Source organism: Centroberyx affinis, unplaced genomic scaffold (genome assembly GCF_046629955.1).
Source record: "Centroberyx affinis isolate AG114_WGS23_722 - 3 ecotype Tasmania unplaced genomic scaffold, CSIRO-AGI_Caff_v1 ptg004513l_1, whole genome shotgun sequence".
NCBI lineage: Eukaryota > Metazoa > Chordata > Actinopteri > Beryciformes > Berycidae > Centroberyx > Centroberyx affinis.
The window spans coordinates 18,938-36,552 of NW_027282158.1; the positions used below are offsets into that span (position 1 = coordinate 18,938).

The 17,615-nt window shown below is 42.4% G+C and overlaps 1 protein-coding gene across 1 annotated transcript; it reads right to left on the reverse strand.

The window, feature by feature from the left end:
- Positions 1–405: 405 nt before the first annotated feature.
- On the reverse strand, positions 406–14,478 carry LOC139665273 (phospholipid scramblase 2-like). The gene is made up of 8 exons (XM_071544278.1): positions 14,341–14,478; positions 13,392–13,475; positions 8,989–9,314; positions 7,550–7,592; positions 7,081–7,301; positions 5,459–5,620; positions 3,666–3,827; positions 406–3,558 (listed from the first exon to the last, which is right to left on the reverse strand). Exons 2-8 carry the CDS (start codon positions 13,402–13,404, stop codon positions 3,499–3,501), a joined length of 987 nt encoding a protein of 328 aa, XP_071400379.1. The 5' UTR covers positions 13,405–13,475; positions 14,341–14,478; the 3' UTR covers positions 406–3,498.
- Positions 14,479–17,615: the final 3,137 nt, after the last annotated feature.

Genomic DNA, 17,615 nt, shown 5'->3' on the forward strand with positions numbered 1-17,615 from the left:
GCAGAGCCTGGTTCCATTATTTCTCCCAGCATCATGTTACCATCACTGTAGATAAATAAGACTGAGTGAAAAGCAGTTACAAGGCTGCTACTGCACCAAAGTAGCTATTGTAGAGGTAAAGGTACTGAAAAGATGCCCAGCGCCCTTTCTTTAGGGGTGAAATGGAGGTGTAAGCGAGAAGGAAAGGGCTGCTGAGCTTTAATGGAACTGGGCCCAGTGTTTGGCCAGTGGGTCGGAGAATGAGAGAGTGGAGATCCCTCTGAGGCAAGGATAATTTTTTCCAATTGAAACCAGATGACTCTCATTTAGACTGGTTTTAGAAGGCCTCCCCCCCTCCCCCCACCCCCCAAGCTCTCCTGGCACTCACTCCCTGAACTAGAGGAACACAGACTAAAACAACGTAGATGGGGTTTGATTTATTTATATTTAAGTACAGATCTTTTTTATTATATACGTACACTCACTGAGCACTTTATTAGGAACACCATACTAATACTGGGTAGGTATCAGCTTTCAGCTCAGTGTCAACCAGCTACCAAAGTGACATCCGCCTCAAGGTTTGACGTGTTGCATTGTGAGATGCTTTTCTGCTCACCAGTTGTAAAGAGGTTATCTGAGTTACTGAAGCCTTTCTGTCAGCTCCAACCAGTCTGGCCATTCTCCTCTGATCTCTCTCATCAACAAGGCGTTTCTGTCCGCAGAACTGCTGCTCACTGGATGTTTTTTGTTTTTCGCACCATTCTGTGTGAACTCTAGAGACTGTTGTGCGTGAAAATCCCAGGAGATCAGCAGTTTCAATACTCAAAGCAGCCCGTCTGGCACCAACAACCATGCCACAGTCAAAGTCACCCTAACCCTAACCCTGAGATCAAATTTTTTCCCCATTCTGATGTTTGATGTGAACATTAACTAAAGCTACTGACCTGTATCTGCGTGATCTTATGCATTGCACTGCTGCCACATGATTGGCTGAATGGATAATTGCATGAATAAGCAGGTGTACAGGTGTTCCTAATAAAGGGCTCGGTGAATGTATATATGTGTACAAAATAGAATTCAAAATTACAAGACGAATCACAGAAAAATGGTACAAACAACTTTGACAGGAACATAGAAAATGGATGCCACGGCTCATGCCAGTTGCAGATAAAACGGCTTGATTCACAAATAGCTGTAAATTAGTATCTAACTCCCAATAATCCCATTAAGTATACATCCTTTGGCTAGCTCCTGTTTCCTTGCTAGTGGTCAGGTCACACATAGGCAGAATATCATGTTAACACACATATGTGCATTGAAATGGCAATACACAGTAATCATTCATTGTATTCATATTGAGAAATAAGCAATAAGAGGCATATTTAGTGGCTTTAAAGGAGTGAAACAGTGCAGTTGGAGAGCTGCAGTCTGAATCTGAAAGCACCAGTGAGAACCAAGTCTCACAGGAGGCACACCCATGTAATCTGATGTTAACACATGAGCGATGGAGTTAAATACAGGGCAAAAGGTTGCATTCAAGAGCAATGGGCAACATCTGCAAAGTTTAGCATATCTTCTTTTCATTCACCCCAGTGCACAGCAACCAGATATCTGCTTTTCTCTGAGAACTGTAATCTACCAGACCAAAGTTCAGACGAAGAGTTCACATTATGGCCTATTTAAGCAAGACTAACAGTATAGGAATTAGAGAAATGTGTTTCCTTAACCTTCACTTACAGCCACTCTGAGGTCAGATTAATGTTAAGTAACCTCAACTTCCCCTTTTTCTTTTGTTTTCCTTTACCGTTTGTTTCTCTGCCATTCTAACCTTAACCCTCATTCTCTCTCTCTCTCTCCCATATTATTACACTGGCACTGATTCAAGACCGTGGTGTCTGGAGGGGAAAAAAAAGGCGGGGAAACTGTTATGGTGCTGGGCGAGTCTCCACAGCAACCAGCCAGCCAGGAAAAGCCATACGGCACAGACAGGAACCAAACACACCGCACAGCACAGGACATGGAAGCATTCACACTGTGTACAGAAAGAGAGCGAGATTACACACACTGTATACTGCAGAGTGCTTTGAGGCAGAAATAGACAGCAAAGAGGTAGAGCAGGAGCACTTTGGCAAACACTAGGAGCAAGTGTCAGCTTTTTTTTTGCTGTTTCTGTTCACTTCACGTAAAGGATGCTAAGTATATTCTTCTAAGTATATTCTTTTAAGTATATTCTTCCCAACACAGCCACCACTTCACTACTAGATGGCGGTTTCTTTACTGTGGCTAATGTGCAGGTTTTGTAGCCTACATGTTATTTTTACGAAAAAAGCAATTAATACAGCTTCTACAACCACAATAGTATTGCACATATAAATCCTACGATATATTGCGATTTCTTCACAATAAGCAATGAGATTACTAGCAGGGTTGGGGGTCAATTCATGAATGAACTCCTCAATTCCAATTCAGCTGAGGAGTTGGAATTGAATTGGAATTTCAGGAAGTTGAATTGAATTCAATGAAATTACGTGATTTTAAATTTATTTATTTTTTACCACATATCTGAGATTACAGGTAGTGTTATATATTATCAATAATGAATAACACAAAATGTTGAAGGGACCTTTCAGGTGGTATTTGATGCATACTGTACATTATGATGGAATGTTTTTGATTTGTTTATAGTGTCTTTTATTTGATTCATAATGTTTAGCAAGTCAAGACAAACTCTCTTAGAAGTGGAATTTCATGGAATTTCATGGAATTCAATTCAATTCAGTTCCAATTCTGTTTCCATAGAGCTCGGTGACATTCCAACTCCAGGAACTGAATTGGATTTACCATGCATTCTCAACTCAATTCATGAATGGCCCCAACCCTGATTACTAGAGAGTAAGAGTGTAATGCTAATATATCAAGACAAGACATATGGCATATATATGAAATGTCGATACTAAAGACAATGTAGCATAACGCACATTCAAACCCAAAACCCAAACCTTTCATCTGAGGTGTGTGATGATATTCACTGAATGCTTCTTAGGCACTGAAAAACACACTCAAGATGATGAAGTTGACTTGCTTTAGTCTTTGGCAGGGATACACGTCTGAGCTGGAGGCACTTCTCCATGATAAAGGGCAAAACTTGCAAATACAGACTCAAATCACTTTCTCTCGTTTATAAACCTAGATAAATATAAAATGTAAGAGGTCAGGCAACATGTCAGTCACTGAATTTGGATGGAGGCACCAAAACAATCCATGGAGGACATCTGGAATCAAACTTAGCTCATTAACTCATGCTGGTTCATGTGTAACACAAAGGATTCTGGGATTGGCAGTACGGCAGCTTCCCACAGGCTTTGGATTCAGGAAGGAGCTACGGAATCTGGAATCTGCAAGAGGAAGGATCTTAAAATGGGAACGGAAAAACAGAGTGCACAGACAGAGAATGAGCAACGAAGGATTTGGAGAAAGTCCTCGTTCTCATGCTCTTATTTTCCTCTCCCTTTTCTTCTGTTACGAAAACACGGTGCTGCGCTGGTTCGCTTCCCCGACCTTCTCAAAGAACATGAAGTCCTGCAGAGCGAAAACAAAGAGGGAAATGATCATCGTTCTGGATTTACTTTATGGATTAAATGAACCACAAACAATAGTCCCACGGGTAAAACTACGTATGGACTTACAATGAGGAAGCAGGCTCCCATGAGCACGGCCTTCATCTTAACGTCCATGTCCAGTGGGAACTGGATGCCGAAGTTGTCTGTGTCTGTGAAGACCTCCTTCAGGAGTCCGCTCCACTGCTTGCTGATGCGTCCGATGGGCTTGTCAGAATCTTTCCCCTTCAGCTGCAGAGGAATCACAACAACAGTGTCCATAACACGATGTCACCCACTACTGTCACCACAGTGTAATGTTAATCTTGATAGAACGGACAGAGAGTGGGACACTAGCTCTTTTTGCTAACTCTGGAGAGCTGACATTTATTTGCTTTCACAGCAGTCTCTCCATATGTTGAGGTGTCACCAAAAATAAAAAGTGTGGCCAACCCCACTAGCAAAGTTAACAAATTCAAATGACAGTGAGCAATAAATATACAACTGATGAGTCATTAAATTTAAATATAATACAGTCAACCAATTTATCTAAATACATACATTTTACATTCTCAAACAGTGTTGATCACACATTTTTCTTTTTTACAGTGTCAGTTGTTCTCCTGTCTGAGACGATGACAGGCTAAGGCAGATTTGGCTGCAGCAGTGGCACAATCCTTCCTCCTAGAGTATCTCCTAGAGCAGGGGTCAGCAAGTACGTTTGGCCTCGGGCCAAATTTTTTCCAAGCGACTGAATGGTGGGCCAAAACATAATATCTTGGACAGAACCTTTTTTTCTACCGAACAAAACTTTTTTTTCCTAATCTATACTATTATATATTGTACAAAAGAGTAATTTAAGAAAGTTATTTGTTTAAAATAAAGTAACTTGAATTTGCTACAGACTGTTATTAGTGTGTTATTACTGCTTTGTCTCCTGCTCCACTCTGTGGCTGCGTTATAAAACAGCTTATAATAGTAACCTGCTGATAATGTGACTGCTGTCTTTAATCACCGACAGACTGTCTTTTAAGACATGAATGTGTGTAAATCTCATATTTCCCCTCTCCACACAGTTAATAATAAATGTGTATCATTTCCATTTTGAAAATGACTACTTCTTTGAGCCTAACTAACGTATTGTAATAATTATTTTATGGACTCAGGATTGGATATCCGACGTACGTTACTCTCGCATTACATCGTTACCCGGGTTATTGTGCGGGAGGTTACATTGTGTGCACAGAGACATTAGCAAAACATTGATAGCTAGCAAGACAAAATGTCACTGTCAAAAGCAATGAAAAGAAAAGTTGACAGCGAAGGTAGGACGTACAAAGAAGAATGGAAAGAAAAGTATGCATTCATCTTACCTGATTTTATTAACGCCAAACCAGTCTGTCTAATCTGCAACAAAGTTGTTGCAGTTTGCAAGGAATACAATATACGACGGCACCACGACACAAAGCATGGCAAGATCAGAGATTTTCAGTGTCATCTGGCGGGCCAGATACTATTACAGGCGGGCCAGTTTTGGCCCGCGGGCCGCTAGTTGCCGACCGCTGTCCTAGAGTGTTTTGTTTGTTGGAAGGTGTTCAAAATATGTGCATATGGTTTTGAATTTGTGGAGGTGAATATCTCTGACTGCAAGAGGAAGTGGTATAATACCTCAGTTAAACCACACTGTACTTCCAGTTTTGGCCGCAAAGCCCAAACTTTACTCTTACTTTAATAAAGTAAAGTTTAACTGTGCTTTCGGTTTAGATTGCATAGCTGTGGGGCGTTGAGGATGGATTTGTCACTGAACCTGCTCAGCTGAGCCACATTAAATCTACCAAAGGAGCCGAGTTTCCCCAGCCGACACAACAAGACTCCAGGCTGACCTCAAAGTTGACGTCCCCGCAGCAGTTGCAGGCGAAGCAGGGCCCCTCCAGCTTCATGAGCGTCTCCTTGTTGGCTCCCTGGATGGAGAAGCGCGGCAAACAGGGGTGCCAGTCCTGCTTCACATAGCCGATGGTGGTACCAGGCGGCGCCTGGACCTCCATCTGTGGGTGACATACACAGGTGCGAGTAAGACACACGAACACAGAAATAGAAAGCATCAAAACCTGCCCTCGACCCTTGACACTGTGGCTATAAATAAAACATCACGGGGTTCCTCACCGTGTCACATGGGACAGCAGAAGAGTGATAAGTGAGCTGGTGACTGCTCGATTGTGGCAGAACAAAGATAATATGTTTCACATGGCTGCTGTCTGGCCAGCAAACAGACCACAGCACTGTAGTGAGGGTGCAGGCTTGGTTTCAGGCCCATGGGAACGTACTGTAGCCCGTCTGCCAACAATGTGATTAAACAGAGACGGAGAGAGAGAGAGAGAGAGGAAGGTCTCAGAGGTGGAGGGATGGCAGAGGATCAGGGGAGTCTAGGAGATAGTTTGGACTGACAAAGGGCCATTCAGAGGCTTAACAAAACGCTGCCTGAGCAAGCCGGCGCACAAAGAGAGTGTAACCAGTGCTTGGTTCCCCTCCTCATGCAGCAACGCAACAGTAACACAAGGCAACGGCTTCTAAACATGAGGCACTGAGAGCTGTGAGTCTGCAGGTTTTCATGCCAGCAAAACACTACAGCAGCCAAATTCACTGATACGTTCCTCCTCTCTGGTCGAAGGTGTGTTAATCTGTGAAAACAGCTGCTGTAGCGTTTGGTTGGAGTGAAAACCTGCACACACTCTGCTCTGAATGGCACACGGCTGGAGACGACTGTGGTGAGACATGAAGCTTTCTAACCCCCAAACAAGCCAAAACGCAGCCTGAGCTCCTCGGGCACGCCGCTGTTAGCCGCTCCAAAACCCACATTATGGTACAGGCTGCCAGAGTAAATCAGGCCAGCTTCTTCTGTGTCTTCTTTTAAAACACTCCTAAAAACATATACTTTTATAAACTTACTTTCAATTTGCTTTTCTTTTGTCTAGACGGATCACTACCATCTCTGTTATTTTATTACCTGTTCATTTTATCACTGCAGTTTTTTGCTTTGGCTGTTTTTACTGTTTTGCTTATCTGGTGTTCTTTGTAAGTTTATCTCAAAACTTGCCCTATAAATAAAGTTTATTGTTAAGATATGCCTAGGGGATAGGTCAGTGAAGTTAAAACTGTAAATCAACAGCATTAGCAAGTCCTGGCTTAATCTACAGAGTGACAAACTGTACAGAAGATCAATACGGTTAAATATTAACGATATCAACAATGGCACAGTTATCTTTGAACCCCAGCATGACATTACTTAGGTCAAATATTAGAATCCAGATATCAAGGAGTGTTTGTTTGCCCAGGACTAATTCAAGTAGATTTTCAGGGCAAGTTTGGCACTCAATAGACTTGTGAATTGGTACATTATTGGTCTTGGGCATGCTAAATCAATATAAGATAAGGTCACTCAGAAATGCTGTTGACACTCACTGACTCACCCTCTCACACACACACACACACACACACACACACAGACCTCTTGCAGGCAGCAGGGACACCAGCAGGAGACGCAGCGGAAGGGCCGTATGAGGCGGATGACCTCTCTGTCCATGGTGTCCTTGATCTTCATGTCGAAGCTGCGTAGGGAGCCGCAGCAGTTCCTGGTGCAGCAGTCGTTCTTCTCCTTGGCCTTGTAGATCTTCTGGCCCAGGCTGTTCTTGATCTCGTACTGGTTGTTGGTCTCGAACCCGATGAATGCTGGGCAGAAGAGGAAGAAGAGGGGAGAAGAGGGGAGGGAAGGAGTCGGGGAAAGTGGAAAGGGAAAAGGGTGGACATGGTGGGGGAACAGAAGAAGGAAGTGCACAGATAAGTGGTCAGATGGCTGAGGTCACTTTATCTTTATGATTTATTAATGAGAGGGTTGAAGCTAGCCAGAGGAACAAAAAGATTGCCTTCCTGTTTACTAAGGTCTGAAGAAACATTGTCAGCAGACTAACAAGCTTTACCTTCTAGAAGTTCCACTTTTTGGTGGATCAGAATTTGGTCAATCTGAAACACAAGAGGAAGCCATGTGAGAGAGATAAACTGCAAAACACCATAACCATATCGTATTTATTAAACATTATGCATCAATGAATCCAACTGGCTATCTCATGTGTATGTAAGTGTGTAAGAGAAAATTATATCAACTGAAGGCTATGCTTTCGACAAATTCCATAAAGGGGACACAGGTTTTAATATATCTATCCCGGGAGTTATTCCGATTATATCTCAACTTCTCTAATGGAATCACAGAGAGTACTTCCTTAACCCATTCATTAAACGAGGGAGGTTTCACTGACTTCCATTGCAGAAGAATTAGCCTCCGGGCCAGCAGTGTTACAAATGCTGTAGCGTTTGCCTGGAGAACAGTAAGTTGTTCTTCTGACGGAGACACCCCAAAGACAGCAATAATGGGGCTAGGATCTACTGTCCTACCACAAATGTAGGAGATTGCATCGAAAATCCTCACCCAGAAGTTACCTAGTGAAGTGCACGACCAGAACATGTGACCTAACATAGCTGGACTGTGCCAGGGTATATTTCGGCCAGTTTCTCATTCGAATAGTGCAACCGATGTACAACTTTGAATTGAATGAGACCATGTCTTATGCAGAAAGAGATGGTATGTATACGTTTTAAACTACGTTGCCACATCTCATCAGAGAGTATAACATCCAAGTCCTCCTCCCATGCCAGTGTAGCAATATCCCGTGAGGGGGGGCTGATGTCTTGTATTGTTTTATAGATTTTAGACACCCTCCCTTTCCTATAAGGGTCAAATTCCAGTATAGTGTCTATTGCATTTTTAGGTGGTAAGGAAGGAAATGGGAAGTGATACTTGCAGGTGCTAAACTACGCACCTGCAAGTATCTGAAAAAATGGTTCTTCGGAATATTGTGATCTTTCTGCAGTGTTTCAAATGAAGCAGATGTGCCTTTGACAAAGAGGTCACCAAAGAATACCAACCCATTCCTATGCCATGTTTTGAAAGCAGTGTCAATTTGGGATGGAGGGAACAGGTGGTTGTCTACTAACAGGAGGAAAATGTTTGCCTGGTTGAAGTGAAAATGTTTCCTGAATTTAAACCAACTGGGCTCAGGCTTTGGAGACTTAAACTGACAGGTAAAGAACAACTTAGGATAGAAATAGGTGAAGGTAACGAATTGGATATAAGTTCCACAAAGGCCCATGTTGGTCCCTGTTTGGTTTCACACATTGAAATCCAGTAATTCAGCTTAGAAATGTTGGCTGCCCAGTAGTAAAATAAGAAATTAGGCAAACCCAGCCCCCCTGTGCATTTGGGCATCTCTAAGCAGGCTGAAAAACAGGACTTTAAGACTCAATACATTTCTTGCAGTAGCAGCTATACTCTCGCTGCCCCTGGCTCATTTCCCCGGCCTACCTGTGTGAGGTACTCCAGCCCAGGTGGGACCCCAACAGCAACCACAGCTGGAGCTGAGGCCGGGGCGGGGGAGATCCCCCCCGGAGGCCCTCCGTACTCCGGCCCCTGCATGGGACTCTGGCCCGGAGCCGGGCCATGGCCCACCGGCCCTGGCTGGTACATGACGGGTTGTCCCGGCTGAGGCTGGTAGCCCATGTTGAAGCCTACTGGCGGGGGGGGTTGGCTGGGGTCTCCGTACCCCCCCTGGGGAATGGGGTAAGGGGCTGTGGAGTATCCGCCAGGCTGGGGCATGGGGTAGGGAGCCTGGCCGGCAGGGCCGGGGTAACCTGGGAAAAAGACAAACATCATCCACATACTGTCTCACCTCAACATCTTTAGAAAGAATAACTTGTATTTCACTTTATTTTAATAATTTAATTAAAGTCCAAATATAGACTTCTGATCATGATGAACATGGAACTACTATTAGACACCCGGACCAAAACCAGACCAGATTCAACTTCATCCTGTAGGCGATAGAAGTTCATTGTATCCATGAAACATACGACACATGGTTTCAACATCTAATCTCAGGAATCTTGATCAGAAGTCTTTTACATGCCGACACCTGGGTTTAACTTCCTATCTTCCAATGCCAGACACTAATAACATTATGCAGAAACACGTGGAAATACCCTCAGGCCTTCGTTGCACCACATCACAGTACGATACACTGCAGAGGGAGCAACTCATGATGAGTGAGCGTCTGCCTGACAGCGGGCAGATGTGTGTTAGTGAATGTGGGGCGTCCTGCTTTTCCCCCACTGGGACAACAATACCATTAAGAGGACGTCTGCAACTATTTGTTATTCCTATCAGGCAATGTCCAGACAGCCAAGCCACACCCACACACACACACACACACACACACACACAGTGCAGATTGACACTGCTTACAGGAAAAGACCACATGAGGGAAGGACAGCATGTAAATATACGGGGCTGCGGCATATAAAGATGTGTTAGTATTTTCAGATTTAAATTTTCATTGTTTTATTATTCAGTTTTTATTGATTTTGGAGTACACTTAACTGATAACAGTCTTTATTTGGGCAAACATTCAACCGCCTCTGAATTCTTATCTGACCAAAACAAACCACACTAATCAGTAACAGCTTCAGCTGCTGGTTCAAAGCAGTGGTGAAAGTGAAGCAATTCTTACTTGCAAACCTGACATGGGTGTGTATGCACCGACTGGTCAACTGTGACACCAACCAAAGATTATTTTTTTCCACTTCTTAGGCTATTTAACTTCATTTTTAGTGGCGGCCCAAATGCTGCATATTGTTAATTATCTCTTAAGAAAAAAGTATTCACTGAGACATGATCATATACAGTACTGTGCAAAAGTCTTAGGCATATGTCAAAGAAATCCATAAAGCGAAGATGCTTTCAGAACTAATGAAATGAAAAGTTTCTGAATATCAAAAATTTACAATAAACAGCAGTCTACTCACACACTAATGCAGAAAACAAACAAACATCTAAGACTCCCAAGAAATTTATATAAAAAATCTAGGGTGCCTAAGACTTTTGCACAGTACTGTATTTCATATTTTTTTCTGTTTGAAGCATCCAGTTTGTTTGAACATGTCAGTTATCTTGTGTGTGTAAAGACTCTTGATAAGAAATTAAAAAAACAGTTTTTCAAAACTTTCCCATGCCCTCTGATCTCAAAATACGGGCCTGCACTTAAATGTTTGCTAACAATATAAACATCCACACAACTTTTACACACATTAGGATAAGCTTTTCAAAAAGTGGATTTTCAATGTTCAGATGCTGTTTGTTATTTTGTGTCCTGAGTTTCTCAGACAAAAACAATAGAAACAATACAAAACATGTCATGAGGCAGACACAATGTTATTCAACAAGCTAACAGAAGGGCAGCTACAGTTGTATTTTGCAGAGGACATCAGGTTCAAGAGGATCCACATCAATTAGAGAATAGTGAATCAGTCATCCTACAGTCATTCAGAAAGAGTTTAAAGCAGCCAGGGATAATATGTGGATCATGGACAATTACCTTATATGGCTACTCAATAAAAAAGAGTCCTAACACCACAGTGCATGAGGCGCCAACCTTGTTTATAATTTACAAACTGGAATGTCCTGACTGTCATGTGTTCGCCGCTGGACGAACTAAATTACATCTACAGGATCGTGTCAAAAAACAAAACCACTCTCAGGAAGGCTATTTGGACGATCCTATGGCCAAACACTTCCACAAAACGAATTGATTTTATTTGATGCAATTTAAAAAACAAGATATACTGCTATCAGCTCTGGGGCGGCTGTGGCTCAGGAGGTAGAGCGGGTCGTCCACTAATCATAAGGTCGGTGGTTCGATCCCCGGCTCCTCCAGTCCGCATGTCGAAGATACTGAACCCCAAATTGCTCCCGATGGTTGCGCCAGCACCCTGCATGGTAGCTTGCCGCCATCGGTGTATGAATGTGTGTGTGAATGGGTGAATGTAGGCATTGTAAAGCGCTTTGGATAAAAGCGCTATATAAATGCAGTCCATTTAGCTCTGAAGGAGATAGAGACAAGAGAAATGGCATTCAGGTAGTATAGACATTAGTCTTCTTCACCATTTACATAAATAATTATCTATTCTTCTCTCTTAGCCGGCAGTGTTGACGATGTCCCCCATTTCAAGCAACTCAACCGAAAAGAAATACAGTGGGTTTTAAAACGACTTTTCTTTTTAAAGTTTCTCCATAGAGGCAGCAGTAATGACTTTGAAATGTCTCCTTTCTTGTTTATTCTCGCTTCTGTGTGTTTTGGATTTTTTTATTGCAACTTGCATGTTCTTTTTCTTTTAGGTGCAGTATATAGAGATACAGATATCTTGCATTTGATGTTGTGTTGGTATATGTTTTGTCATTTTTATTCTCTCATAATCTATGTGTTATGTGGGGAAATAGCTGTCATCAGTAATTGACACTGTGCTTGGTCACTGCTGACTGTCATAATTAGCACCACCCCTCTCCTACCCGCCTCTGTGGACCCGTACCACACAAACGCACCACAGCTCTTTCCCACAACAGAAACCAGTGTCACAAGCCATGATGTCATGAGTCTTGATGGTTCAGGAGTATTTGCTTGTGCGCTGTGACACTGGTGAGTAACTTGACTCAGCTGACCAAACAGGTTTTCTTGTCAGACGGTCCAACAATGGTCCCTAACACATCTGCTAACCTGGTTTGGACTGCACAGACGTTTGAAAGCTAAATAAATGGAATGAAGACTTTCCTAAATTTAAGTCTCAAATCACTGAGGACAGTCAAAAACGCAGATCTGTCATTTTAACCAGAGCCTGAAGCCAAACGGAGGATGTGAGTAATGAACTTTGTTACTTGTTGCTCCACCTCTTTCCGCATTCCTTCCTCAAAAACAAAACTCTAAAAAGTTTAACCAGAGGCTTCCCTCCTGAGCACAGACATGCCCACACACACACACACTGAGACTCAGCAGAGTAACACACATTCAGCAGCACTGTCCACTTCTCGTGTTTCTGCTCTTTTCTATTCAGAAGGAAAATTAAAGAGTATTTGGACAGCGAATGGAAGAATACTGCAGACAGGCTGGTGAAATCTCGGGGTGTTTTCACTTCAGTTTTCATGCAAACATTTGGGAAAATTCCTTTCATATTTCACCACTTTTGGGGGAGGATAAGGTTTCTCTTGAGGCCTCGTGGGACCTGGAGGGCGTCAACATGGCCTTCACTCCCTACATACAGTGATTATGCTCACTGGAGCGGTTTGTGAGGGAAAATATATAACGGAAACTTTTGAGATGAAAAGAGGAATACTTTCACAAAGTCTACAGGACGCGACGTGACAAAACGGCGGGTTGTAATCTGTGTGAATAATGGAGAGAGGAGTGTAAGATAAATAAGGCTCACAATGGGAAAAAAAGTCACTGTCTCAGCCCGTGTTTTAAGATAGAAGTACAGAGAGAAAAAATCTATTCACCATGGTCAAAGCATGGATTTTTCTTATCCTTATTCCACAAAACTTAATAAAGATTGAGGTGAAAAAGTCACATCACAGCTCTCACATCAGTATCAGAAAACAATTCACTTGTGCAGAAACTTTCTTCTTCAAAACCCAAGCCAGTAATTGCAGCACAACACACATTACTTTCCAATCTGGAAGTTATCGTTTGAGCTTCTAATCCCAGGACTGACACTATGTGACAGCTGTATCCACAAACAGCCATCTATTTTGGCTTGTAGCAAGCTAGGAAAGTCCCACAAAAGCTTATTTTGCATCTGCAACAGGCCAGAGAAATTAATCAGGATGGTATTTTTAATTAAACGAAGAGATCTGAAACAAATCTAGTGGTATTTTCCACTTACCAGGAGCAGACATGGTGAGCAGTTAAGAAAGAGACTGAAAGGAGGTCACACTTCCTGGTCCACTCCCAGGGTCGCTATGGGAAACTGGAGGAATGACAGGAGGAGGGAGAGAGAGAGAGGGAGAGAGAGGGAGAGAGAGAGAGAGAGAGAGAGAGAGAGAGAGAGAGAGAGAGAGAGAGGAGGGGTGTAAATCAGAACATGGAGAGGGGGTTGCACACAGAGAGAGAGAGAGAGAGAGAGAGAGAGAGAGAGAGAGAGAGAGAGAGAGAGAGAGAGAATAAGACAAAGTCACAACAATAACATATAACTCAGATCATTCAGTCATAATATCATCATTTTGAGTGACTTCTCCAATCACACTCTGCCTCCTGTTCCTCATAAAAACCATATCAGTTCATCCTGTTCAGGTTTACAACCAAGTCAGGAGTCCACAAGTCCAGTTCCCAGCGCTCACACTGGGAAACACGCGGGATTTTAGTGACACAGTGGAAACTAATGCGGAGCAAATGGTTCTTTTGTTCCTGATGTTTCATGTTTGCAGGGCAGAACAAGACGCATGGAAAGTGGGTGTGTGTGTGTGTGTGTGTGTGTGTGTGTGTGTGTGTGTGTGTGTGTGTGTGTGTGTTTTAGTCGCCTCGCCCCTCCCTCATCCCACCCAGCTCTGCCTGCTTTTTATTTCACAACAAACTGATGATTATAGGGGAAATGACTTAACCTGAATTTCCAGTTTAGAAACAGAGTTTAGAAAAGGTTAATCTAAATCCCTCATACAGTCACCAGTATTTCATTTTACAGCACAATGACTTTTTGACACTGATCGACCCCCCGCCTCGTTCTCTCTGTCGCTCTCTCTCACACACGCACACACACACACTTGTGCCTGGTGGTACAAGGCAAAACTTTCTAATCCTTCACTTATAAATAGGGGGTAAAAGATAAAGAATCTCACCTGTCGAGTTGTTGCTGCTTCTCTGCTCCAACCAGAAAAATCAAAATAATGATTAAAAAACAGCTAAAACCCCTAATCTATCGAGCGGAGGAGTCGCTTTATGGTCGCAGATGAATTGCTTGCATTGGTTTTCTTAACCTGTGTCGCTGCCTGCTGTCACTCCTCCCTCCTCATACTTTCTTTTTTTTTCTGAAATATCCTCCTCCCCTTCATGCTCACATGATGCCTAAAGACGCTTCCGTGTAGCTGCATGAACATCATCATGCACAGAGCCAAATTTAGTCAAAATCGGACCTGCTCACAGAAAAGACCTGTAAGATGTATCATGGAGCCCACTGTAGGCCTGCTGTAGTGCATATTCAGAAATAGGCAAGCATGTATTCGTTTGTATATTTTGTTTTGACAGTAGAAACCTTCAGCTGCAGCGCCATATAGACGATCAACAACCTGCACATTTTCCTATTTTGACAGACAAAGGCAGCCGCATGGTGATTTCTTCTTGCATTGTCACGGTTTTATTCACATTTATCTTATTATCACATGCCAGCTGTCACAGCTGCTCTCATAAATGTATTTTTGCAGCAAAACGCCGGAGGATTTGCATGACGCTTGCATGTTATTATCAGTGTGAGCAGGAGGAGGGCGAAGGTTTGGCAGCGGAGATAAAACACGGTGCGGTGTTCAACCTGTCAGCTGCTGCAGCGCCACGAGAGGGAGACAACAACCCAGGAATCAGTTGGACCAAAGCGTTCTGCCAAGGTCCAAGTGTGAACTAAACTAAAATAACATAAAATGAACTGAACTAAACTAAATGAAACAAAGAAACCAAACTGCACTAAAATAAGCCAAACTAAAATAAATGAAACAAATTAACTAAACTAAACTAAAAGAGCTAAACTTGAAAAACTAAGACAAACCAAACTAAATGAAACAAATTAACTAAACTAAACTGAATTAAACTAAAATAAATGAAACCAAATTAACTTAGATTCTGAGTAAAAAAATAAATAAAAACAAAATAAAATAAGTACAAAATATATATACTGTATATATATAGCCACAGCAAACTAAAATAATCTAAATCTATCTAAACTATTCTACTCTAATCGAAAAAAGTAACTACTCTGCATAATACAATATATTTTCTGATTCTTTACCTCTGTAAGAAAAAGGCTCATAAGAAGTCGATTTCTGAGCTCTGGGTGTCGTTCCAGTGCAAAATCCCTTTTAAACAATTTATGTGATAATGAAACCTTTCAGAATAAGCAAGTGAAACACCAAGACCATTCACACAAAATATGAAACCTCACCACAGAACAAAACTAACTTGATGTCCAGTTTAGTGGTACAGGTTTAATCTACTTAATTCCTGCTAACATAGATTTATCATATATGAAACTGTCCAGCTTTATTAAATACAAATGAAAATAACTTGTTATAACAACTTATTTAACAGGGCGTTCATTCGCTTTTCAGAATAAAAGATCTCACAAATTTGAAATCAACTGTTTCTTAACTGCTTTTGAAATCATATTTTCTCAATCTGTTAAAGTTAAGACTGTAGCTCATTATTTGTCTTATTGGTTTATTTATTTATTGTTTACATCATTTGGTGAATCTTTTCCGAGGTGCTAATGGTTGTGGAGGACAGAGTCTCTGCTGAGTCTATATTTGGCACCTGCTGCAATGCTGGATACTTATAGGGCGCTGGGCAGGGGCGGGGTGTGAGGGACGTCGCTCTGGACACACACACACACACACACACACACAGTACACATTATATCATAAATTAGTAAATCATGCACATGCACAGAGACGTGTGGATGAAGCTGTGATAGCCTCAGGTTCTACCACACACCCACCCACCCACACACACACACACACACGTTTGTATTTCTATACTTGTGAGGGCCTTCTCTGACTACATTCATTCCCAAACCCCTAACCCTAACTTTAACCCTTTCCACTACATGCTGAACCCTTAACCCTTAACCTAAACTAATCCTAACTCTAGTCTTAACCCTAAACCTAAGCCCCAACCCTAAACTAACCTTTCTTCTTCCTCCTAAAGTAGGCCTAGATAATATGCAAAAACATCAAACCTGTGCCAGTGCATTAATATAACACAAACAACACAATTCAGTCCCCTAACTTAACCTTAACCCTAACCTAAACCCAAATCCTAACCCTAAACTAAACCTTTAAAGAAGTAAGGACCAGCAAAATGTCCTAATTTTGAAGGATTTTCCTCATCTTTGTTTCCTTGTAAGGACATTTGGTCCTCAAAAGAATAGAAATACAACACACACACACACACACACACACACACATTCAGAGGCCCCTAATGAGCCGTCCCTGGTAATCAGTGCTGCCTATCTGTCCTCTGCCCCTGCTGACTCGCCTTGCAGGGCCTCGCCGCGGTTTATTTATACTCGCCTGATCTATCAGCACTAGCTCTATGTTTGGTGAGCCTTGCCGTCCCAAAAATAGAAGTAATTAGGACAGGGCGGGAAAAGAGGAAAAGTGAAAACGTGTCTGAACGCGCATACACTCCAGGCCGACCCCCACCCCCCTCCTCCTCCTCTCCCCACCTCTCAATCCATCCCTCCTTCACTATCTCCTCTCTGTTTTGTTTTCAGGAGACAGGAGCAGCGGGTGTGTGTGTGTGTGTGTGTGTGTGTGTGTGTGTATGTGTGTGTGTGTGTGTGGGAGGAGAGGGAATAGGGTGGTTTGGGTTGCAATCCGCGGGTGAAATCGGGCGAAACGGAGCGATCAAGCCGTCCAGATTGCCACACACACACTGGCATCATGAAGCAATCTCTGATCTATCTGTCTCTGTGCTTCTCTGTGGCTCCTGTCTTTCAAACCCAAACACACTAAAGCCTGATGGGAAACTAAAGGCTGATGAGAAACTAAAGGCTGATGAGAAATCTCACTTCTTCGAGGAGGGAGAGTGAATGGAATTGTACTGTATTCATCTGTATTGTGGCTTATTTTATCCTGTACTATTGTAATATGCTTTGGCAACATGCAATACTACCTGATTCATGCCAATAAAGCTTTCTCTGAATCTGACTGGGAGACACTGATCATTTCTTCCAGTGGACAAAAGAATTAAGAAGGGACATGACATAAGAAATCATTCTTGGGTGGGCCAGGATGACCTTATTAAAACAAAAAATACAAAAGACTCATTCATAAATAAATGTGTATAAAAATTTTTACAGAACATCTGCCATTATACTGATACGAGTGGACATTTAGGACACCTTAAT